Source organism: Drosophila subpulchrella, chromosome 3L (assembly GCF_014743375.2).
Source record: "Drosophila subpulchrella strain 33 F10 #4 breed RU33 chromosome 3L, RU_Dsub_v1.1 Primary Assembly, whole genome shotgun sequence".
Taxonomy (NCBI): Eukaryota; Metazoa; Arthropoda; class Insecta; order Diptera; family Drosophilidae; genus Drosophila; species Drosophila subpulchrella.
The window spans coordinates 22,775,825-22,801,620 of record NC_050612.1 but is presented as its reverse complement, the minus strand read 5'-3'; the positions used below and the strand labels follow the sequence as shown (position 1 = coordinate 22,801,620).

Genomic DNA, 25,796 nt, shown 5'->3' with positions numbered 1-25,796 from the left:
TTTATCATGCAATTTCTTTACTTACACATACGATACATAGAGTTGTACAATAAATACATAGAGGAATAATTGGAATATACAAACAAACACGAAGCAAGCTAAATGAAACGCCTTGGCGGTGCCTTTAGCTGCAACGCCCCCAATTCCAGGGACGAGGAAATGCTGATTAGATTTCTGCTTGGCCGCGGCAAAACAAGACTTTGATCCGGAATAGTTGTAAAGCACCTTGGACACTGTTCAAACTGCGTCTCCGCCTCCTCCATGCACTCCTCGTGCAGGCCATGACCACATCCGCCCAATATTAGCACCTGGCTGTGATCGTACAGCCGCTGGCGGCACACGGAGCACTTGGTGGTGGTCACCCATAGGCCACGACGTGCGTTTCGAAAACGCTCCGCAAACTGGAGGTGAAGACTTTGGCACAACTTTCCAGCGGAGTGTCGCAAACCCTCCGTTTGATGCCGCGAACTATCCAGCATGCCCATCAGCAGATCCTTAATATCACCAAAGCTACTCGACACATTGTGGGTGTTCATTATCAGTTGCACCAAGTTGTGCAGATCAATATGCTGCGAGGCCTCGTGCAGCAGAGATTTGGTAATGGACTGCAGCTCCTGGAGGGGCAGAATATATTGCAATAGAACAAACCAACAGCGCTCCAGTTCCTGAGCTGGCAACGTAGTCACAGAACGACCCAGAAGAGCACAGATTTCCTGCGCCTCCTTGGCAGCTTCTTCGCCAGCGGCCGATTTCAGCAGATCCATGGACAAGTCGAAGGCTTTCGCATAGCTCTCCTGCATTTCATACAGATAAATCACAGATCGGTTTAGGTGATGGCTTTCAGCTATGGCAATGGCCTTGTCCAAGCGATAGCCCGAATTGCATACAAGGAACTCCTGGACAACAGCAGCCGATTCCATTTTACAATACAGCTCGAATAGCAACTCCAATTGACTGGCTTCCAGTTCACTTCTACGATCATTGAGGCACTTGAGGAACACATACAATAAAGCCTCCTCCCTTCTCAGCAGATCTAAAAGCTCGTTAATCTTTTCGGGATAGTGCAAGGCCAAAATGCGAGTAGTTTCCTTGGCATTGATCCTTAGCAGCTCTTTAAGATGCCTCCTCAACTGCCGGTAAATGCATCTCTCTGGAGTGATCAAATGGCGCTCCATATAGGCAAACATGGTCTCATGCCTGGCTTCGTTTCGAATGTAGCAATCCAGGATGGTATCGTATCGCCCAAGCTTCTCCAGCAAGTATTCCACCACACAATAGCACCTGGCCCGCTCAGCCAATTCCAGCTGCTCCTCATCGCTGCTAATTTCTGTCAGGCAGTTGGAGGATAGCAGCTCATGCCAGGCGTTCTCCCGCTCGGAATGTTGCCGACTGCTCTCGTTGGCAATCTCCTCCTGCGCCAAGTGACTCAGGACACGTTCCAAAAGCTGCCTGTCCCGCGGCAGGCACTGCATAGAAATCTGCTGGGCAATGAAGTTCAACAGGCAGCCAATTTCCGCCCACTGGAAATGGAAATTACATTTGTTATTGACAGTAATCCATTAATGTTAGCAACTAAACTCACCGTTGCGTTCTCGGGCGACATTATCTCCAGCAGCAGATTGATAATCCTCTTGCGATGCGAGAGTCCTAGCTCGTGGCTAAACTCTCGTTCCTGGAACGCCAGCGATATCACGTTTAGCGTTTCCCGCGTGTCGAACTTGAGGAGAGCTCTAAGATACGGATAGGGCATCTCATCTCCGGCATTCTCCTTGGATTGCTGCGAGGTCAGGCAACGCAAGACATCGTGCTTGACTTGATGCACCAGCTCCACGGGAATTTCTCCGCTGGGATAGCCCCTGCCTGCCAGACAACTGGACACGTAAACCAGCAGGCAATTACCCAAATCCGTTTCCTCGGGAGTCACCAAGGGCAGCAGCTCCGTCAGCGCCGCCGTGTAGTCATTCAAAGCTTGGGTGTTGAGGTAGATCTGGGCTCTATACAAACGATGCTTCTTCACAGCCTTTAGCACCTGGTTTAGGTCCAGGCACATCCAATCCAGCTTCAGAATGAGCTGCTCCAGTTTGGCAGGCGAGTGCTCTAGCCAGTAATCCACCAAAGCTTGGGAGATCACGGGATTAACACTATGAATCGTTTCCTTTTCTATGTGTTCGGAAATGTGCTGCAAGAAAAGCTCAGTGCTGCTGTTGTGCAACTTTTCCCACAGCTGCGTCCAGAGTAGGTCGAGTTCACCCACGGTTATTAAGCAGTTGACAATGGCACCGAGACAATAGTCGGGTGCCCGGGCGGAATTGGCGATGTACTCTTTAAAGAGCATGATGATACGCTCTTTGGCTTGGGCACGTTTCCTGGGACGATCCACGGAGGCAAGGTAGCCATCCAAGGCTAGTTGGCAGGCTTCCTGCCAGCGATGGTGTTTTACCTGGACGGAAAAGTTTTAAAGTCTTATCTATCTTATCTATCTAATTATGATCTCACCAGATAGCTAATCCTCTCCGACCAAGTTCTAACTCCAATAATATGCAGCGATCTGGCTCCCAAGACATACAGCTGCGTTCCTCGCGAAACCACAGAGTTATAGCAAGCATTTGAGCCAGCTAAAGCGAAGGCAGGCGACACATTTCCACCGGTGGCCAGTCCTTTGAACTGCGCCGATCCGTAAACCAATCCTGCGTTGGCCATATCCATGCATTCGAGTTCCTTACTGGATCGCACGTCCACCAGGTGAAGGATCTCCGCCGTGTCCAGCGAGGCAACACACTTTGGTCCCAACCAGTGGGCAGACAGCAGGCTTCCTTGCAGCTGGACATGACGTAGATACAAGAGAGTGATCCTTCCATTCGAGACAAAGAGTTGGTGAAAGAACAATTGATTTCCACGACCCACAACAATCACGGGATCCACGGACCGGGAAGTATCTGCCGCTTGGATGAGGACTAAGTGCCAAGCGAGAAGGGGCAGGCAATCCGGAGGTCCCTGAAGCACATGGTACTTGATAACCCTTAATCTTGGTCGTACGGTGACTATGAAATACTTGGACAGCGTGGCCAAGGCTACAATGCAGTACTGGTCCAGTTCATGGCGTCCCTGGGCATCCATTATCAGGGGTTCCACGGCGCAAACTTCCCCGCGAGCGCCGGAAAACAGGCATCTAGACTGGCAGCCCCGGATGCCCAGTTTCCGGGTGAAACTAAGCGACCATACCGATCCACCCGCATCGGCACACAGGGCTAGAGAGGATCTGGAGGTCCATTTGACGTGTAGGACGCCTGTATTGGGGGTTATCACATCGAACAGCTCTCGCAGGACATCGCCTGTATGAGTGTCCATCATGGCAACCAATCCTCTGGAGTAGCCGGTCAAAAGCCGAGTGGAGTCTGCATTGAAGGCCATGCTGGCCACCGCACCCTGGCCGTGCTTGTCCTGGTGGGCCCACTTAAGCGTTTGGGTGACGTCGAAGTTCAGGATGTGTCCGTGGGAGGTTCCAACGGCTATGAAAGCGGCCACGGCACAGGAACTGGCTGCTCCGGCATTCACTCGTTCCGCGGCGGAGGAAAGTTGGGCGGAGATGCCGTGTAGCAGAGTGTACCTCATGATGGAACCTCCGCCGCCCCTGCCATCCGTCCTTATCGTGGAATCCTCGCCTATGGAGGGCGTGGGCGTGGCATGGGGCACCGGCATGCCCAATTCGGAGGCCACATCCGAATCCGCCTCGAATTCACTGAGCACCGCCTCCAAAGTGGGCAGCACATCGGTGGGCGGTATGGCAAACTCGGCGTCATCCAGCTTTAATGGGTTAAGTAAAGAGAAATCGTTAATTGGGTTAATATCTTACGGGGGCAATCCCAACTCACATCCTCGAAATCCAGCTGCAGAGATTCGGCCAGCAAGCTGTCCGTGGAACCGCGCTCCGATTCTAGCAGAGATTGCAGCGACGGGGCCTTCAGCTCCGACATGCTCCCGGTTCTTTCCTGGTCCAGATCCCTCCCCCGAACTTAAATTTTAAGCGATTTTGTTTTTATCAATGAGTTTTTACGCCCATCAGAGGACTGTCCACTCGCTCGCAAGCCGGAATCTTCAGTTCTTATCGGTGTTTCCTATCGATGTTTTTAGATAACATTACATTTTAAATTTTAGTTATTAAAATACTTTCACTTGTGTTTTATTAATTATCTTCGTACCGGACTATAAAATAATAAAGCAAAGACAAATTGTTATATAAAGAAGCCAAATTTTAGGTGTACACTTATACATTTTCTTGACATATATAGTGCCAAGCTTAAACCTTATTCCTGATAAAGTTTCCAATAAACAATTGTTTTTTTTGCTAATTAAAGGTATGTTGTTAACTACAAGGGACTAATTTATGGTAGCAGAAAAACATTAAAATATTTGTAGAATCAAATTGATCGGTTCAATCTTAACAGTGTTTCCCTTTTCACACGAATGTTAGGATACAAAGTTTAAGCTTTTAGAATACATATACTCCAAACTTACCTTAATAGAACTAAAGAAAACGTATTTTTAACTAATAATAAGATCGGTGCAGCAGTTGAGCAGTTCTGGAATGTTAACATTTGAGTTAACAGAGCGCCAGAACTGAATTTGAAGTATCGATAGTATCGATATTATTAGATTTGGTATAAAAAGTATTTTTCTCAGAGCCGGACGGTATTTCGTCTTGGTATCCCCGCGGTCACACCGCCACTTTGTTTTCATCGTGTTTTTCGAAATTCTCATCTTGCATCCCTTTTTCACTGACACTTATGCTGAGGCTATCTCCCTTTTTCACTGACACTTACGTTGGCTTACGTCTTGCTGACACTTACGTTCGCATCTTCCATCTCCCTTTTTCACGACACACTTACGCTGAGGCTGTCTCCCTTCTTCACTGACACTTACGTTTTGCCGACACTTACGTTTTGTTGGCCAGTTTGTTTTCAACCTTCATTCGTAATTTGAAATTCGTCGGATTCGGTTCTCGGCAGCGGACGGATTTTATTGGAATTGTGGAATTGCGAGGCCAAAGAGCTTAATTAAAATGCAATAAAATGTGTTCAAAGCAATTCGGATGATCGCGGATGAGCAACAACAATGCGCCGCGCCATAGATTAATAATCGCCTTTGGTTATCTGCGAATTGAGGAAGCCAGAGTTCGCGAGTGGAAATTTCGATTTTTGTATTGTTTGTTGCCATGCCTAGAAATGCTTGTGCGAAATGGGCACTAGCAGACTGTAAGGCATATTAAATTCGCATAGGCGCAGTGTTTGGGGGCGAGAAATATAAATAATTTATTTGTTTATTCGAGCGTTCGGCGGCTTGCCAAATTAATCGCTCTCTCCTTCTGGCATTTCCACTCTCTTCTTTACGCGCCTTTCATTCACTTGCGCGCGTGTGTGGGTGGCTGTGCGTGTGAGTGCGAGTGACGTAAACAAATGCACTAAAGCGAATGAGTGCAAGAATTTGAAAAATGCGATAGTCGATTCACGTGCCAAAAAAAAGTAACAACAAAAGGAAAAATCAAGAGTGAGCGAGAGAGAGAGAAGGAACAACTCAAGCAGCAACAAATTGACATAACAGTATAGTTCTCGCCTCTCTGTTTTGTGCACCGTATTCGTTGCATTTTCCTGGCTCAGCTGTGCAATTTCTCCTTGGTGTTGGTGAGCGCAACACGTTTGTGTGCGAGTGGGAGAGCTAGAGAGAGAGTACGTAAACTCCTCTGCCAGCGTCGCAGCCGCAGTCGACGTCGGCAGCGTGCGTCATTGATGCGACAGGTAAGCCAGAGAAGAAGAAGAAGAAGAAGGAGCAGTCAAAATATGCCCAATTTTCCAAATTACCATAGTTAATTACTTAGCTAGACAAATATGAATATCAAACTTATCAATTAGGCGCACAGGCGGCACCTTTGCAGGTAATTTTCCCACACACACACGCTCGCACACACTCATTCGTACGTAAACAAAGCTCTTTATGCAGCTTCGTTTACGTTTTTCGAGATAAGGAAAACGAGTTGAGCGGCACGTTAATGACACTCGCGGAGCATTCTTGCACACGCTGCGGCTCCTCTTTCTCTGCCCCTCCTCCGCTCATTCGCTCTTGGCCCCAACTTGTCGATCGGAAATCGCTGGACATTGTTTGTCGGTCGCCAGTCGCCAAGTCGCCCGTCGCGCTAGTTTTTCCACATTTGTCATACACTAACTATAAAGAGGGAGTTACCTGGACTTTAGGGTTAGAATGTTCTGAATTTATCCACTATACTATCAGAATATAATTATCAACAATGTATGTATTATTATTATCTGACAGAGATCAGATCTTACAAAGGGTGTTTGGTCTTAAAGTTATGCTAGTTTTCCACATTTGTCATACACTAACCTTGAAGAAGGAGTTACCTAGATTTTAGGGTTAGAAGGTTCTGAATTTATGTTGATAAACCCTAGGAAAGGTTAATATATTCCACTATACTATCAGAATTTCCCATTTGCATTCAAATAGAATATGTATAAAGATTTCACAACTATTAAGAACATTTCTAGAGGAGTCAAGTAGAAAGATTAACTCATTCTTGATACAGAAACCAATCCATAGTTAAAATATATATTTTTAACATGGCCTAAAATGTAATAAGCTTTTCCACATTTGTCATACACTAACTATAAGGAAGCAGTTAACTGGATTATAAAGTTAGAAGGTTATGCATTTATGTTGGGAATCCGACAGAAAGTCTTATGTATTCCTCCATTTTTATTCCATATATTTTTAAAGAGACCAAAATCCATGAATCTCAAATCAACCCATGCAGTCCATATTTCTAACTCTGTAGCAGAGTTCAGATACCAAAAAGAAATGTGTGATGCTCAAATAGATCTAGTTTTTCCACATTTGTTATATACACGAACTATAACGGAGTTACCTGGTTTTCTAGTCTAGAAGGTTCCGATTTTATGAGAGGAAACCGGCAGTAAGGTTAATGTATTCTTTATGCTTAAAGAAAATCCCAAGTGGATCCCAAAATTGATTAGAATATTTTTGAGCTGTCAAATGGAAAGGTTTATGTGTAGAGTTCTTGAATCTAAAATCAATCCATGAATATTTTATATTTCTTAGTCTCTAACATGGATCATATCTCAAAAGGGATTATGTTTGATCCAAAAACTGAGCTCGTTTTTTCACATTTGACATATACTTACTATAAGAAGCTACCTGGTCCTCTGGCTTACGAGGTACCCAATTTAGGTAAAGAATACAAATAAATCATTATTATTACTAATGATCCCAGAGCTATTTAAATTATTCTTAATTTTTTACTTTTGGTCTATCTGAAACCATTTCATGATTATAAAAAAAGATTAATCCAATCTAAAATGAAAACAATTGTATTTCCACATCCCATGCCAATGGGTCAAGTTTAATGGGTCACTTGACTCAAAAATACAATTTTATATGTACACTTTCTCATTCAAGAAAAAGATTACTCGCTTTTTTATTATTAATTAAGAACAATGGATCTTGGGCAGATCTTTCTTTTAATTAATTAATTTGGTCGTCTGAAGTACAAGTGCAAAGCTCTTTTATAAAATTTAAATGTATCAAAATGGTCATTGACCTATTATTTGAAAAACTCAAACTTTTGGTTACTTTTATTGAAATATTATTTCTAGACATTCAAGTATTTGGGGCTTTTCTGAACTTTGGCAGGGACAATTAAAAAACTTTATTTATTATAATTGTTATTTAAGGTGTCATATTTAGGTGTCATTTAACGCATAGATTAATTGCCAAATTAAAATTTATTTTCATCCAAATGTACTGATATGCTTATTTGCCATATTATTTTGCCTTATCAATATTATATGCACTAAAGTTAGGACAAGAAACTATTTATTAATAATGTCTGAATTGAAATGTTATGCTGTGGAATCAATAGAGATTCTATAGGAATTTGGTGAACAACTTGATTGGGTTCTTGAACTGGTCGAGACCCAAATAAGATTTCTTGAGAGAGCATTCCACATTTGTTGGGCTTCCCACGCCCCTAATCGGTTCTGTTTATTATTGTTGACCGTGCGCTTTGGATTCTGGATTCCTTTGCTCGGCTGGCCTTTTATTTTCCTCTCGCTCCGTGTGTTTGTCGTTCATGGTCACAAAATTTATTGGTCAACATTTTATCTCGGCCCCGGCACCCACGTAGACTCCTTTGCCAGCTTTGCAACTTGTTTGCTTCTCGTTCCACCTATTTCACTTCTTTTCTTGGCCATTCTCTCGCCGGCCGCCCACATGGAAATTTAACGCTTCAACACGTTCGGATTTTTCCCAAAAAAAAAAATAGAAATCCAAAGACGAAAAATACTAGAGAGCGCGCAGCGCTCAAAACAAATATTTTCAAGATAAGTTATGGGCATATAGCCGGGGTTCCGTTTCTGCAGCTATGAGAAGTTTAATGGGAAATATCTTAATTTTTATAAACTTGGCGGCGCACATAAATTATCGGTGGGGAATTCTTCTCGCGGCTTTCATGGTTTTTCGTCTTTTTTATTTTTCCCCCCGATGGCTTTTTGTTTGTCTTGCGCATACTTTTCGTGACTTTCCGCCTTTGTTTATCTTGAGGCGATTGTTTATCTTGATGCCTCTCAGATATTTTCGGGTGCAGCACCGCCCCATCCTTTTCCGATACAAGTATGGTATATATAGTATATAGCTTATAGCCCCATCCAGCAAATTGGCAATTGCAGCTGCTGCTGGTGCATAACTCAGCAGGCCCTTCAGGCATTAACCCTTTGTTGCCCACATGATAAACGATAGCTTGTTAATAAATCACAAGCCAAATGTGAGTGAGTTTGTGCGCTGCTCCTGGGTTTCTGTGTCCTGGGCGGTCAGGACATGCAGAAAAAGTAGTAACAAGGTTGTCTGCGTTCTTTTTTCACTGGAAAAAATTTATAGAGATGCAGGGTGAAACTTCAGATTAATATTTTTTATTATATATTGATAGCAACAAGTATGATAAATATATGAAACTAAACTGTTGTAGTGTAAAAGAAATATTTTTTAAATAGAGAACTATATTTAAAGAAATTATGATACTATTTAATCCTTATTTTATCACTATTCAATCATTATAATTATTTTATTTCAGAACAAGTGATGTTTTTATGTCATAATATATCAATATTTAAAAAATCCTAACAATGTCAATCAAATAAAGTGCTAAATAATATTATACCCCTTCTTAAATTTCATTTTATTGCCGTGTGCTCCTGTGCTGCATCCCCTGGTTGTATGCAACATGATTGGCTCTGCTCTCAGCACAGGATACTCGTATTTCATATGCCTTTGCTAGATTTATGAAGTGCCGGACTGAGTCCCCGGCCGAGTCCTTAGCCGAGTCCTTTGCCTTTGGCATTCTAATAATTTTTTATTGTTGTCGTTTAAGTGGCCCATTGTACAGCTGGCAACATATTGTGTGCTTGCTGCAACATCGTCCTGCCACTTGATAACAGTAGGTGCTTCCCATCCGATCCATCCCATCCTTCATACTTTCTGTTTGATTTTGGCTTTTGCCATAAAACCAGTTGTCCAATTCTGCATTCTTGGCCTGCAACTCGAGTGCTTCGAGTGACTCTTTGGTGAAATACGTTTATAATTAGACATTGGTGATTAGTTGGTTTTTGTTTGTTGAACCGGAAGAACAGCTTTTGTGGCAATGTCTTCTCGAGCCAGTGATTATTATCAATAATTTTAGTTAATTAAACTTGCGTGAGGAATTTGACTGGCGTTTGTGAAGTTGAAATGAAGATTCCATATTCTTGGAAAACAAGTATTTCGAGAGGAAACTTTGATTAATTCGGTTGGCTGAGAAGAGATGAGATTGTACCTGTGTCTTCCAATTATAAATGATTTTCTATTTGACAATTGTTATTTATAAAATCAATAATTGAATTTAATTATAAACGAAGTGAGTTTGCATATTGTATTTTGAAATTGATGATGCAGATTGTGGGTACAAACACCATCTCTTCTGGGATTTTGTGTGATACAATTGAAGGGAAATTTCCTTATAAATATTTTTGTGCTTTACATTTTGTTTTTAATTTATAATCATGTTTTGATTTTTGTTAGAACATATTCTTAACTATACACTTCTGAGTAAATGAATAAAAATTAAAAAAATAAAAAAAATTAATGTAACTAGTATTTTTTATTTTATTTCAAGCCACTTTGAAATTAATAAAATAAATGAATAAAGTAAATGCAGTTTCTTAACTAGTGTTTTTTATTTTATTACAAGCTACTTTCCATTCTGAAGTAAATCCGATTATCTGGTTCATTTTTTTCAGCCATATCTTGTTAAATACCAATAGACTTATATATTTGTCTCATTTGTTTTGTTTGGAAGATCAAAACATGCTTCGATTTTTAATAGAGTAACTAAAAGAACTGTAAGTACTGGTTTTCTATTTAACTCTATGCCTGGTAGAATAGAACCACTCCCCAGTAAGCCGATCTAGGACTTAATCTGGCCCATTCTTCACGGCAATCTATTATGTCTAAATTTCAGCTCACGCCTTTCTGCTGCTTACGCCCGTCTGACAAATCTCGTTTGATGCGGCTTAGGATGATGATGCATTGAGTGTCCCAGTTTCCTTCAGTTTCCTCCGGCTTCCATCCATAGAGCCATTCATGCGGCCCCGTTCATATTTCTTTCATGCTCGCCCAGCATTCAGAGTCAGATTCGGATACGGATTCAGATTCAGATTCAGCTTCAGCTTCAGACCCAGATGGATGCTCGGTGCATTCGGCTTAGCCATTATTCCGGGCCCGCTGACAATCAAGGAGCCCCAGAGAAAGCCAGGCCAAGTGGGTATGGCAAATGGGGCTGAGATGAAGATGAAGGGGCTTCTTAATAAATGATTTGCTGCATGGTCTGTGGAAGTCCTTGTTTTGCCTTAGCCGCTTTTGTTTTTTCCCCATGATTATGATTTGCCGCCGGGACGAAAGCAAAATGCCAAATAAGCCGCCTGAAAAGGTCGAGAGGGAGTCGGTTTGCTAACAGAATTTGCATCTGCGTTGGCTTGCCAGTTGCCAGGGGCCGCCAAAGTACCTACTTATATATACGAAAGGATTATATATACGTTTGGGTTCTGGGTACGAACCATGTACTATGTGCGTATTTCTAAGCCCGCATCCGGATTGATTTCACATCGATGCCTGGATATTTTTCGTGCTGTTTTTTTTTCTCTGTGGCCTCTGCTAATTAGCAGGTTCTGCTCTGCGAGATTTGTCCGAATCGGATTGGTGGTGGGTCCAACTGTGTTAATGACTATGCTAATAATTGCCTTTGTTTGTTGTTATTGCCGTGGATGCCACACCACTGCAGCTGCCACAGTTGGTTGCAGGAATACCAATAAAACCTGGCAAAGAGCAGTGCCGTTTGTTTCTACCTATTTATGGCAGGCTTTTGGCCTTCGCTATTTTACCACGAATTTCACAGAATTTTCGGTGATTGGGAAACCTGAACGATTTTATATTATTTTAATTTTTGGGATTGTGCTAATGGCATTTATTGATGACTGCCTGGTTTTGAAATGTAATAACTACCAGTGGGAATGGGTTGAAGCAGCGATATTTTTATATTAGTGGTTTCATTTTTGGGATTTGGCTAATGGAATTTATTGTGGAATGGTTCGGGTAAAGTGTTATAGTTAGTAGGGGATTGGTGTCTAAAATTGTATTTAACTACTTGCACATTTACCTTTAATGGTTACTGGAAATTAACTCTCTGTATTGATATACATACAATTTTATTCGTATTTAGCTTTAAACACCCTTTAAATATATATTTTTAAATCTTTGGTACTTCGTTATGAAAGAGGTAATTACCTCATCAGATTTCATTCGGTCCCTCGTCTGATTGAAACCCCATAAACTTCCTTTCCTTATAATCCCCTTCTGAATTTCCCAGTATTCTCTTTATGAACTAATAGATTTCCAGAGCAACCGAAGCAGCCTCATTTGCTGCAGCTCAGTGTAAGCTGCTTTGCTGCTATCATTTCCTTTTTAGTTTTTTTTTTCCTGTAACCCTATTTTGTGCAGTAAATGTTTCTGTCAGTGGGGTTTTCTAGTTGTTGGGGCAGCTGGTGTTGAAGTTTCGGTGGCAAACCCTCTTTACTTATTGTTCTCCATTAGGTAGAGCTTTGCACCAGCCACTCCCGGATTCCCTTACTGCTCCTTTTTGTACCCTTTATCACTCGCTGTTTGTATTTTAAAATTTTAAACGTTGCAAATGTTTTGCAACATTTCGACGGCTTTGCCAGCTGTGGGCTACTAGTATTCCACTTTTTCTATATAGGTTGTGTGCGATTGCAGTTTGTTGCCGTTGTTGCTTTGGTTGTTGTCGTTATTTGGCCAACACACGCTGGGAATTCCACTTACACACACTCGCACACTCGCATCGCAGCTGGCCACACAATGCGGCTGCTTTTGGCCATTTTTCGCACACATTTTTCAAACTGGAAGGCTTTTCTCGCGCTGCGCTTTTCCGTTTTTTGTTTGGCGGTGCCCTTTTTTTTTACTTTCCCGCCAAGTATGATGTGCATGTGCCTTTGTGTTGTTGTTAAACAACAATTTGTACACCGCGTTAAACCGGGAAAAAAGGAATAAAATAAAAACCGAAGAAATTAGGAGATTCGTTTAGCCTCAAATACACTTGAAGGAAAGTCTTAAAATACCTGTAAATATTTTTTAAAATTTATATTTAAATGTACAAACTATCTTTTCGGCAAACAAGTTGATAACCCATGAACATGTGTAATATTTTGATTTTTCTGATGGATAACGAACATTTTTTTTTCGCAATTTTCCAATAGTATGTTTTAAATTAAATGTAAAATGAAATTAACCCGCCACTTTTAATTAAAAAAATATAACATTGAATTTATAATCTGTTTATAGAAAATCGCCCTAGTTTTTTTTAAGTGCCCTGTAAATTCTTAGGCAAAAAACACGCCACCCTTCCTAGAAAAAATATATAAATTTTAAGCAACGCAAGCTGTAAAGCCTGGCATTTTGTTTATAGGGGCGTGGCATCCAAAGTTTATCCCGCTTACCGCTCATGAATGCTGCGGGCTCTGCTGCCTCTTTCTTGCCCATTTATTATTTCTTTTATTTTTGCATATTTTTTATGTTTATGCGTTGTTCTTGTACGGCACACACGCACGCATGGTTCTCTGCTGATTGCTTTGTTCCGGCGCTTAAGCGTTATATATAGGTACATATGATGGTATGTATACGGATATACCATCCCCAGAAATCCCCGTATCACTTTGTAATGCTTTTAACGAGGCATTATGCCCAGCATGCAATTTACCATACATTTATTTTTATTTTTTTTCTGAAAGTTTGTTTAAGCTTATGACATTTATGTTTTACTTATCAAATTAGTGCAGAGTTGGGCATTCACGTGTTCTCAAACTATCAAAGTTTGCCTTGGGAAATTGAAAAATGGCAAATAACCCTTTCTCCGGTATAAAAAGAAATCAAATTACAGCATTACAAAATTACATTTTAATTGCATGTTGGTTGGGTTCCCTGCAATGTAGCTGTGTTTGAAGTGTGGGGAAAATGGGGGTTTTTTCGAGAGGTGTGTGGCTCCAACATTTTCGCGCATTTGGCTGTCGTCGACGTGTCCCGTCCAGTTAGAAACTTTTTGTTTTGTATACCTTTGACAGAACGGAAAATGAAACGTTTCCAAAAGCCACGACGATGCCTGGATAAAGGATAAAGTGTGCGTGACATGTCCACGTCCGCCACCCAAAACCCTTTCTATATTCTCCCTATACCATACCATACCATACCATTCCGTACCATACTGTACCCCATCTATATTCCCCGTTTTTGTGTCCACAGCTCTGTTCATTTATGTGACGCCGTTTTTAGTTGCTAAAACTTTGCTCTAAGCTGCCGTTTTTGTGTAAATCGATGGGCTGGTGAGGAATCGGGGGCGTTGGGCGTTTAAATAGGGACGTTGGATTAGGTTTTGTAGGGAGCGCCGGGAGTTTCGGCGAGGGCGGTAAGGAAATCGAAATGGATGGCATAAAGTCAATTTGTAAAATGGTGCGCCGGTTTGGTTGGTCATCAATGGACTGGAAAGCTCGTGCCGGATATGGACAGAAAGAGATATTAGTTTATCGGGCGGATTGTCGGGACAGATTTATCCATGGCATTTTTCGGCAGTTAAAAACTGGATTTGGCCGTAGTTCGATTAAAGTGATTGGATTTTTGGATTAGCTCGCAGATGGATGGAGGATTTTATTTTTGATATATTGGTATTGTAAATGCTGTCTTATAGAGCGGTGCGATTTTATAATTTAGAAAACGTTTCATTGAAAAGTTTGCTATTGAAAACATTTTTAAATGTATAATATATGGAAAGAAAGTGTTTTAATTGAAAAACCAGATCTACCTATCAACATTTACAAATTCCAAAAATTTATAAAAATAAATTCATTTTATTTAAAAATTGGAATAAAAAAAATTCTGTTTAATTTTCTTCTCTAAAAATTCGAAATAAACTAAATTTTGTGGTATGCCCCAATTGATTTCTAATTAATGCAAATCACTTAGACCGCCTTTGTTGTCAAAGTATTTTTTTATTCTACTGCAAATTTCCCCTTTCTCCGCTACACTCGTTTGTGTACTCATTACTGTTCGTTAATTGCATATTTGAAATACCCCAAAGATCACAATCATTTAGCCATACACGTGCCTCAATTACGAATTCCCCAAGGTGCACCTTCGACCTTTTCGTCCCCCTATTTCCCCCACAATCACCACAATCACAGGCTACATCCCTGCATAGATCCCATGTTGACCCGCTCCTCTATAGGGCTGCTGGTTCAATTGGTTCGTTCCTTTTTAAAACGCATTGACTCGTTTTAAGTGTAATAGAGTTGCCTGCCAGACACAGATACAGAGATACAGACACAGATACTCACGCACACAGCCGCACTGCTGGGCCATGCAAATGGTAGAAGTAAAAACCTATGGCAATCATCGAAAAGCCAAAAGCAACTACAGGCCAACTTCTCTAAAGCGAACTGATTTTGACTAATTTTCGATTTGAAACCTATGTATAAATGCATCATAAATTATAACAATCGATTACTATATATACTTTACCATGCTACAACAATCGATTACTATATATACCTTACTATAATATATCGAAAACTGTACTTTCCTTATCAGTAAAGAAATGGAATAGTCAGAAAATATTTTTAAACAAATTGTTTTTCATATAATTTACATATTGGAAATTCCATTTCTATATCTTTTTATAGAATTTAATCTAAAAGTTAAAGACTAAAAGTTATAATGTTTTTAATTATCTTGTTCTTTTGATGGAAAAAAATCTTTTTAAATAGTTTTGGCTAGCCAATTTCGATTCGATTTAGCCAAGTTGGACTGCCCAACAATAGCGGCCCAAACAAAGCTTGCACCCGAAATTTACAACAATAAAAAGCGTTTTAACACACACAAAGCGCTTGAACCCTGGCAAAACTGCAATGCGACAAGAGCTGAGCTGCAGTTGAACAAGGAGCGAAAGGGAGGGATATATGGGTGCTCAAAGGGAGCGACAGAGAGGGATAGAGAGCGGCCAATATGGACCATGGTCCAAAAGCGTTCGAACTTTGAATCCTTGACAAGTTCAAAAATTCGAACGCTTCATGGGTACAGATGAAGGAGAAAGGAGTGGAGAGTGCAGATGGCGAAAGGGGGGTCCCAGGGACATGGGGCTGATAGATTGTAATCCTTGTGTGCTGCTTTCAATTGGCTCCAGCTCCTGCTGCTGCTCCTGCTCCTGCTACTGCTCCTCGAATCCCCCAGAGCATCCATACTGTCAATTGGCTTTGTGTGTTCGAGAGGACCAACACGAGAGTGCGAAACTGATGGGGTTTGCTGGAGGGTAAATCGGGGAAAGTTGAGCAGGACAGTAGTGATTCTATGGCTGCGTCTGTCTGTGTTAATTTCGTACTGTTGTCATCGGGACAGGCTGCCCAATAACATTTGAAACAATAACGAGACAACAAGGACAGCCAAGTTTCGAGGAGTCACAGTGCAATTTAACCAAAGCGGTCACTTTAATTACAGTAACGAGGGATTAACTTGAGATGACCCCGCACGGGAAAATGCAGCTCAAGGAAATACATTTATATTAAGAAATTTCTAATTGTTTAAATTATTTCTGGTTTGCCACTGTATGCCTCAGTTTTATAAACCAGTTCCTTTATAATAACTTATTTTTTTCGTAATATAGATGTATATTCTTTGTGATTTTCTTTATAACTATAAATATTTTTCTCTTTCTTACAGATTGGGACAGCTTGAAGTAACTCTTTCAAATAATGTAAGTTATATTCTTAATAATAATAATATTATTATTTTTAATTTTATTAAGCTTGTTAATATTTATTAAGAATGATGGTATAAAACAAATTCAATCAACGGTCTATAAAAAGCGTACTTATTTTCATAAAATGATTAAAATATTGAATTATTAAATATTAATTTAGTAATTATTTAAATATTCACCAAAGAATCTCAGCTTGAAATGATAATAATGAAACTTCCAACGAAATTCCCATTACCCATTTAACTTGTTGCATGCTTAGTGTTGATCTGTTTACATATTTCTTCCACTGTACATCTTATTTTATCAAGCGAAAGCTTTCAATGTAATTTGCTTTTAACCCCCAAAAGTCGACGGCCTTGTAAGCCGCAAAATGCGTTTTTTGTTGGCATTTAGCATTTGATTAATTGCCAGACAGCTCGGAATAATGATAATGTCTCGGCCTCTGTCCCTGCCCTTGTCCCTGTCCCCGCCCATGTCCTTTCGCCAGGTCTGGCAACCCCGAGCGGATCCGAGAGACCCTTTAACTTTAACCTGCCCTCAAGGCGTTTCGGGGGTTGAATTCCAAGAGATTTTGTGCATGCAGGTTGGGCTGGGTAAGTAGGCGTCGGCTATTTCGTTAACAATAAATAACGCTTGAGACAGCCCCGAGGGTTTTTGTTTTGCCATAGCCAGGGCGAAACCCCTCGAGTGCCACCGACATCAAGGTGGAGGTGGAGAATGGGTATATGGGTTCCTTTGATCTGGTGCCAAGGATGGCGAAGGAAAACGTGCGAAAACGCTTTAGACCGGCTACGGAAGAGAGCCGGATTGATGTGGCGTCTAGTGGCGTCTACCTTGTTTGCTTTTCATAATGAATGCGGCTTGAGTCAAAAGGAAAAATAAGCCAACCAACTGAGGCAATGGGGGAGTGAAACTCAGCTCGGTTCAGGAACTGGCAAAAACAGGATACACACATCATGGCGTATCCTGTGCTGTCCTGCCAAGTTTATTGATCAAATATCGCATGTCACTATCCCAAAGAAAGGGAGGAGAAAAACCACAGGGGAGCCGGTACGATAGGATAGAGTTGGTCGTTGGATACGTTGAGAATCCATTATCCTCCACTGCTCAACCATAAATGCCAACTAAAAATGTCATTTAAATTGTCGTTATGTCCTGTTTACTGTTCTCTGTCATTTGGCCAACTGCCCCCCGCATTTCCCGCATTTCTCTCCCCGAAAACTATCCGTATCAGCGTTTTGTTTTCTACACTTCGCCCATCATCATCATCAACGTCAATGGCAAAAACTTCCTGTTTTTTACGGTCTCCAACGCTAACCGCAGGCTTCAACTGAAAAACGAGAGCATTAAAAACGACAAAAATAAATTGGCGTAAATTATATATACGTATTACGTATACAAAAATAACACAAGTAACGAAAATAAAATGTGGCCCAAATATTTCAGTGGCAAATCAAAAATTTGTAAAGACACCAGCGGGGGATGATTTGACCCCAGAAAAAGGGCGCGGGGGCTTGGAAATTATAATCCAGGGAGCTTGCACAGTGGTGAGGTGGCGCAAGAAGTAATGAAAATTTAATTTACGTAAACTTATAATTAATGGGGCAATATTAAGGGATAAGCTGGATGATGGAATACGGCTGATGAATACATTTAATTTCGTTAAGACGAATTTACAGTGAAATCAAGGTTAGATAATGGTTGTTAAGAAGGTTGTGGACTGTTTAACAAATTCATTTTAGATGGTTGATGGCTTAAAGGCTTAAGCTTTGTACTTGGGAAATAATAAATATTAATTTGAGATTCTTTTTGGCAATAAATGATTTTATAAATGATGTACTAGTTGGTTAAATTAAATATTCAAAAATATTCGTGCCTCCATGAATTGTTCATTTCGGATGCCATCAATTTTCATTAGCAGCTCTTTAACTTGGTCATAAATCATTCCCTGTTTTATGTCTCATTTAAAACGCCTTTTGCACCACTGTGCATGCCAGTGGAGTCACCCCCAACTGGGGCATCTAAAAATGCATTAAAAAAGTTTTATTGTTGCTTTTTTGTCCGCCCAGGCGTGCGGCGGCCATATTTGTTTGGCTTCCGTTTCCGCCGCAGAAGTCGTCCTCGTCATCTTCCTTTCTACCCCCACCCCCCGTCGACGGAAGTTGGCACATTAAAAAGTCCTTTGGTTGCTCCTCGCTGCTCTGGAATATCCTGGGGGCGGTAGTTTAAGAAGCGAGAGGGAGTGTCAGTATATAAACAACAACATCATCATCCTTGCGCGTCCTTTGTGGTCATCATCTGTTGCAAGGTGTTAAGAGCCAACATGCCGACCCACAATGACCCTCATTAACTTAATGGTCAGCTCTCAGTTTGCCTTCTTCACCGTTCTTGGTTTGTTTGCGAGCGAAATTCATTTAAAAAATTATTAATTTTCCGTTTCGCGGAAAATGATTTTCTTAATGGCCCTTTTTTTTTTGGTTGCCTTTGTGGTCTGGTCTGGTCGGGTCTTTGGGCCCAATTAGAAAATCAATACGCTGCACTTTGACACAAGTTAATTCAATTTGTCGCCGGCAGCCAAATGTAATTAATGGTTTCGTTTGGTTCGGTTTGCTTTTTGGCAGCATCTGCCTAATGAGTTGAAATGTCCCATAAAAAAGCATGGGGAAAACTTTTTCTGTTAGCATTTATGGGGGGGCAATAACTGACAGATTGCACTGCCTGCCGCTTGATTTATTTTAACTGACATTTAAATGTATTTTGATACGAGTTTAATTTTTATGTTTGTTTGAATGCCACAAGCGGAATAATTAATTCAATTAAATGGATATAATTGTTTTGTTTATGGAAAGGCCAGTTTGGAAAGAATGGAAAACTTGGGAAAATAAATGTACCATTTTAGGAAAAAACTGAAGCTATCATTCAACTTGTTTAAAATTTTAAAAATAAAATATTTTCTTTTTATCGCATATTGACTTTTTAACTCTTATATTAAATCAAGAGCCATAATTAATTTACATATTAAATAATTCCCGTAACCAAATCGAATCCACTGCATAATTGCTGAAAGTCACATCACTCAAGTGTGGAAATCTGCTGTTAAGCCCACTCGATGTTTATCATCAGGGCCATTAACTCGTGTGTGTGTGTGTTTCCTTTTTAACAAAATGTTTTGATTTCCATGGGAGGAAGACAGGACGCTGCTAGTCAGCTTCAACTAATCTGTTATCCCTGAGCAGAGTTTCCTTTTTTTTTTTTTGTAGGTCCTTGGTCCCTTCTTGTGTTTGTGGGTGTGGATGTGTTGGTTGGTTTTTGCTTTTTCAATTCATTTTATTTATCGGAGCATGAAAGACGCCCTCACACAAACACACACGTTCCGGATTCAGATACAAATACAAATAGAAATCAGCAGATAATAAAAAGAGCACAAAAAGAGGATAGCCAAATCAAAATGAGAAATCGCCACCTCATACCATTTTCGGGTGCGAAATACGAGTATCTGAAAAGCAACATTAGAGTAACGCAAAGTGGGGTGAATACATATATTTATCTGCTCCTAACGAAATTGCTATGCTCAGCACTGAAAGAAAAGTGGATCAAGGTTTATGTAAGCCCTTAGAATAAAAATGGCAATATATTTCAAATCCCTTTTAACATTGATGTAACTGATGAGGACTTCCTGTCCAAAACTGTAGCCAGAAGATCACCTTTTTTTTCTCTCTCTGTAGATCTGCGGATAGTCAAGATATACTGTTCGAAATTCCTGTGTACAGCAAACAGACTTTTAATCAACAAAATAATTGATATTCATTTTATGCATGGCTCTCGGCCTGGCCGATTTCTGTTTACGAAATATGGCTGCATTTCGGCCAGCTCGACCATCGTCTCCTTATATCCTCATCAATTTTCCCCAGACTAATTGCGATTGTGTTGGAGATGGAGATGCTCTCCTTGGGGTCTTTTACTTTTGCCGTAGCATACTTTTCAGCGCCAGACTAATTAGTCAGTGTAGACGAGGTTGTTGGGTCGGCAAATTGAGTTGGAAATTCAATTTGGAAAATCACAAAACGAAGGACCTCCCAAAAAGGAAGTAGGAAAATGTACACCAAGGCTATAGGAATGGCAATAGGAAAAAAATTGGTCGGCGGCGGAACAAAGCTCAAATAAAACAAAGCAGCAGATAACAACAATCAAGTTGTTGGAGCCAACACTGATAAAAAAAATCAAGGTAGAAATGGTTGTTATCAGTAATAAGAAATCCAATAGCTTTAAATATCAATTTATATACAGTGGTCGGCATATGTATTTTGACAAAATAAAAGTTAAGTATACTCATAACTTGAATTTACTTCTTGTAAACTATAGGCATCAATGGAAAGGTAATTTCAATGCCGTTTGAATGATACAATACATTTCTTTACCCATTCAGTACTTATTGAAAAGGACAAATTTGTGTAAATCAACTTTTAAATTTTTTTTAAAAACTTTTTTCTTCGTCTTGAAAACTTAAATTTTTTGATGCAAAAAGTTTCTTCAAACAAAAACAATAGTAACTGCAAAAAGAATTTTTCAAAAATCATTTTTCTTATATTTTTTATGAATTTTTGAAAATGCTTAAAAACAGGCATTTGAGCCATATTTTTCTCTTTTTCATACAAATTTTTTCCGACATTGTCACCTTCAAAAAATCATAAAAAATATAAGGAAAATGATTTTTGAAAAATTCTTTTTGCAGTTACTATTATTTTTGTTTGAAGAAACTTTTTGCATCAAAAAGTTTAAGTTTTCAAGTCGAGGAAAAAAGTTTGAAAAAAAAATTTAAAAGTTGATTTACACAAATTTGTCCTTTTCAATAAGTACTGAATGGGTAAAGAAATGTATTGTATCATTCAAACGGCATTGAAATTACCTTTCCATTGATGCCTATAGTTTACAAGAAGTAAATTCAAGTTATGAGTATACTTAACTTTTATTTTGTCAAAATACATATGCCGACCAGTGTATATATATAAAGCTATCAACTAAAAACTGGGTTTAAATAAGCACTTAAAGGACACTATTAAAAATCTTATCAATATATTTTTATAACTATTAACTGGTTTGCTAGGGTAATTTGGGTATCCCAAAGTGATACTGATCACTCTCAATTATATAGATAAAATAATTTTAATTTATTATCTTAAACATTCCGGACTAGTTATTTTATTTTCCGTTCAAACGTTCAATAGCTTTTTAAAATACCCAATTAGGGACAAATTGTCCTGCTATTTCTTCTCTGTGCGGCAAAGTCCCTGCGAGTGTTGACGACAACAAAATGAAGTTCGCCAGGATCCAGGGCGGAAAAAAGCGGCAGGGAGTCGGGACTTTAAGGACACCAATGAGAGCCACGTTAGAAATGACAACAAGGATGCAGCTGCAATGCCTTCCCACGGCCATTGTTGCTTGCTATTATCCTGCCACTGGCAATAAAAACCACCGCTGTCGTCGTTGCCATTTCATTTTCTTTCCCTTTTTCTAGTTCTAGTTCCCAGGATTTTTTGCAACTTTCATGCCAGGAATTTCTCGGTCAGTGACATGGCCCAAACGACAGCAACGAAACGCGGCTTTTGTTGCATGTTGCAAGTTGATTTCTTTCCTTTTTTCTCCTCTAACGTTTCGATGTTGTCGTCGCCGTTGTTGTTTTCAGCTGTGTTGTGGCCTGTGGCGTTTGTTGTGACAAAAAAATCTGTTTTTGGTTGACTGCCTAACATTGCTAAATGTGCATAGGCAACGGCAGCGGCAACCTCAACAAAAATATAAAAAAAGCCTGAATAACCAAAGCTGACTTTTGCCCCCTGTTGCTGGTGTGCGGACCTGAATTAAAAAGCGAAAATTCTAGAAATATGTATGAGTGGTAGAATGTCGAAGATCTAAAGGAAGTTTAATGTTAATAATGAGCATGTGAAAGGAATAGGGGTAAAATAAATAAGGATTTAAATAACATTTAATTAAAGTCATTGAAATCGTAATGAACAATGTTCATTTAAATAAATTAAATATACTAATTTAATTCAGGAAACCAACGTAAAACAAATACAGCAAAGCAACACCATTGATAAAGGATCTAAAATTGATTGGTTTATTGAAGTAACTTAATCATTTAAATGAATTAAACTATTATAATATTATTACATTTACAAAACAATTAAAATTTCCGCAACTTATTTGCCAAGGAACATTTCAAAGCTCATTAAAAACAATAGCAAGAGATTTGCTATAAATATCTGTCAATAAAATGGTAATAAAAGACCACCAACAGCATTTCCCCCGCATCCATATAAATATCAACTTGCTATCGGCAAAGACAAATTTACTTTCTCATTTCCCAGAAAACTTTTCCACTCGAAGAACTTAATTTTGCCGTCGTTTTCCCGCAATTACATTGCTCCACTGTGCATCGACATTTATGCGAAAAGCTGACGTCCATCCCACAGCAGCAGTAGTGGCACATAAAAAGCTAAAAAAAAAGTGGTACTGGAAAAGCGAAGAAAAAACTTTGCATAGCATATTTACACATGGCCTTTGGCATTGTTTTCACAGGCGGCGCGATATCAACATGCAAGTTGTTGTTGCTGCTGCTGCTGTTGGCCTGGCCGGCTTTTTGGCATCCTAAAATAGTTGGCGGCCGTCTGTTGCGGTTAGCATATTCAACTTGTTCTACTATTTTTATACCCATTTTGTGGGCTCCCAACTCCCAACATCTCCACGCCTTTTTGGCCATGTCGAACGCAAACAACCAAATTGCCGAAAAGTGGCTAACCCCATGGAAAAATCTTTTTGTTAGCCAAGTTTGTTCCCTAAGTTTGACAACGACGTAGAATGTCAAACTGGCTTGACTTTGTTTCCATTTATAGAACATTTTATTGCCATTCAGTGGGATTGCGATTGGCTTTGGGTTTTCCTCCTGCTCCTCTTATTTTCCACGTCTACTTCACCGAAAAGTGTCAAACTGAATAGTGACACTTGCAGCTGCAAAAGGGGAGTTTTTGCGTGGAAAATCGAACAGAACTTTATCAAAATGCAATTGATTTCGAAGCGGTAGCAACTTTCATTGACCCAAATTGGGGTAAATAACTTTTTACTGGCTTTTGCTGAAATACAATTTCATAAATTTCATTAGAAAATCTGCTCCGCCCTTTAAAAGTGGGCTGAACCCGAAACTTTTCAGCACTTGACAAAAAAAGTAAATATCCATTTATTTTACCCGATATCTGTCCCTTTGCAAAAAACTTTTGTTATTAGAGATGAGCAAGCCAGCAGATGTTATTGTAAATCACCAAAGCATGGTTTATGATTCACAAAATATGAAATATCCACTTCCTGCTTAGTGATGTAAGGAAATACTATATATTTTTGAAGAAAGAGCACTTTGTGACTCATTCAAACTTCCGTCTAATGCGCATCTCAGTGGTAGCCATTTAAATATGACACACAAAAATAGAATTTTTATCAATATCCCTAAGTTACAAAAACTTTCGATATGAAATGAAATTTTTGAATTGTTTACTTAACTTTGGCCGCCTGTTTAATTTGCTGGCCGTCGTGTGTGTCTGTTTGGCATCGATAGCCCTTGGCGAGTTTACTGGCCGAAATCTCAGCCGAGTTCGGGGACTCAGTTCCGTTGGCAATTCGCAAACATTTTCCGGTCAATTTGTTGAAAGTTCTCCGGCTTCGATTAACTTTTGCCAGTGGGAGTTGAGCGAAAAGTTTCGATTCCCAGCCCTTCTCTTGCAAATAACACTCTCGTAGAGCTGAAATTTAAAGTTTGTTTGTCGGTTGGGTGTCTAAACTGTCTGGCCAGTAAGTTACTGGGTCTTATCTTCGCCCTCAACTTTGTGTATTTATACATATAAATGGATGTATATAGCAGCTCTCATAACCCATAACCCAGATTTACTCCCCCACAAACTTGAACTTCTCGTTTCGTTGGCGCTTCTGCTTTATTAAGTCATAAAAATCTGTCAGCTGCAGCTATAATTTTTTCCAACCTGAGTGTTGTCAGCTCATTCGACAGCTCGTAAAATACAAGAAGAGTATAAAAACATTCCTCTGGTATGTTTATTTGAATTTTTTTCACATAAAATCTGCGCCATCGTGTCATTTATAATTTGTACATCTGCGGGTGTAAAATGTTTAAAATGTTTTAAATTTAATCATTTCGCTAATTTGTTGAAATCTCGTTGAAGCGCTTGTTATCGTTTAAAAAAAAAAACGCAGAGCAAGTGAATTCTTGTCATTCCAGTTGAACATTGTAAAATATTGCTTTTCTGGGAAAAATTTTGCTCGCCCTTTGGCCTCTCCTCCCTAGTTTGCTTATCTTTTCGAAAACATTTCACAGTCTAAAGCTTAAATTCAATAACAAATGGGACGATTTTTTATTTTTTGGCAACAACAACTTTCAGCGATTTATTTATGACACAAAATTATTACCATCCAGGCAGAAACACCCCCATTCCCTCAGCACAACAGCTATCATAATTTTTGCCCTGTCAAAGTTTGCAACAATTTTGATGACAAAAAACGAGCAGAGACGCCGGAGGAGAAGCAGAGAAAAATGCGTTTCAATATTGCATTCGCTTCCCCTTGGGAGAAAAACGAGAAATATAGGGGATAATACTGTGGGAGGTTGTTTAAAAATATATATATGTATAATGCAGCTGCTGTCCGCAAAATTTGTTTGTTGCTCTTGCAAATTTCGCATGCCTGCTTAATTATGGGGGCCGATTTCAGGCATTAGATGATATTATTTATTATTACTATTCTGCATGAAAACAGTGCGGCCAAAGCATACTATCATTCTAAATTAATTTTTGCTCTTATTTTTATGTTGCACTATAATCGTTGCACTTTAATGAAGCCATCGTTACGGGTCGTGGAAAAAGACAAATGTACTAAATCAACCATAATTCAGTTTAATTTATTTTCACAGATAAAAATTGGGTGAAATTGCAAAAAATTTCGTTTATTGTTTGCCTTAGTTGTTTGAATTAAATTGTTTAGATATCATGGAAAATTGTTATTTATAAATTGGGAAAAAGGCTTATTGTATTTATTTCTTTAATATTATTTAAAGTTTTGAACAAAGTCAACATAATGATTTTGAAAAACGTCGAAAACTGTGTTTATCCTAACCTAACATCCTTGTTTTTGCTTTGAGCCTTTCTCCGCGCTTCTCAAATATTTGACTGAGTGCTTTTGTATGGCATATTCTTCACCCTACTTTCTACCAACTACAGCCGATGGCTAAAACAACAACATAGACTTGAAATTGTTTAGTGCCAGTGCGAAAGATTGCGGGAGGGGGGAAACAACTTTTCACCAAGACTGAAAAGCG

General features: G+C 39.6%; 2 protein-coding genes across 2 annotated transcripts in view; one reads left to right on the top strand and one right to left on the bottom strand.

Annotated features, from left to right (window-relative positions):
* Positions 1 to 9: 9 nt before the first annotated feature.
* Positions 10 to 4,086, bottom strand: LOC119553218 (vacuolar protein sorting-associated protein 8 homolog). Its single transcript, XM_037863476.1, has 4 exons — positions 3,873 to 4,086; positions 2,497 to 3,804; positions 1,583 to 2,440; positions 10 to 1,520 (listed from the first exon to the last, which is right to left on the bottom strand). Exons 1-4 carry the CDS (start codon positions 3,972 to 3,974, stop codon positions 99 to 101), a joined length of 3,690 nt encoding a protein of 1,229 aa, XP_037719404.1. The 5' UTR covers positions 3,975 to 4,086; the 3' UTR covers positions 10 to 98.
* Positions 4,087 to 4,983: 897 nt separating this feature from the next.
* The window catches only part of LOC119552971 (bifunctional heparan sulfate N-deacetylase/N-sulfotransferase), a 60,270-nt gene continuing 39,457 nt past the window's right edge, over positions 4,984 to 25,796 (top strand). The window contains exons 1-2 of the mRNA XM_037862983.1: positions 4,984 to 5,792; positions 16,387 to 16,420. The gene's annotated coding sequence lies outside the window, so the exon portion shown is untranslated. The remainder of the gene's footprint in view (positions 5,793 to 16,386; positions 16,421 to 25,796) is intronic.

Coding starts and splice junctions, on each gene's coding strand:
- LOC119553218 (XM_037863476.1), bottom strand. CDS start 3,974: ATGTCGGAGCTGAAGGCCCCGTCGCTGCAATCTCTGCTAGAATCGGAG. Junction 3,805..3,872: donor TGCAGCTGGATTTCGAGGAT/GTGAGTTGGGAT, acceptor AACCCATTAAAG/CTGGATGACGCCGAGTTTGC. Junction 2,441..2,496: donor CGGAGAGGATTAGCTATCTG/GTGAGATCATAA, acceptor TTTTCCGTCCAG/GTAAAACACCATCGCTGGCA.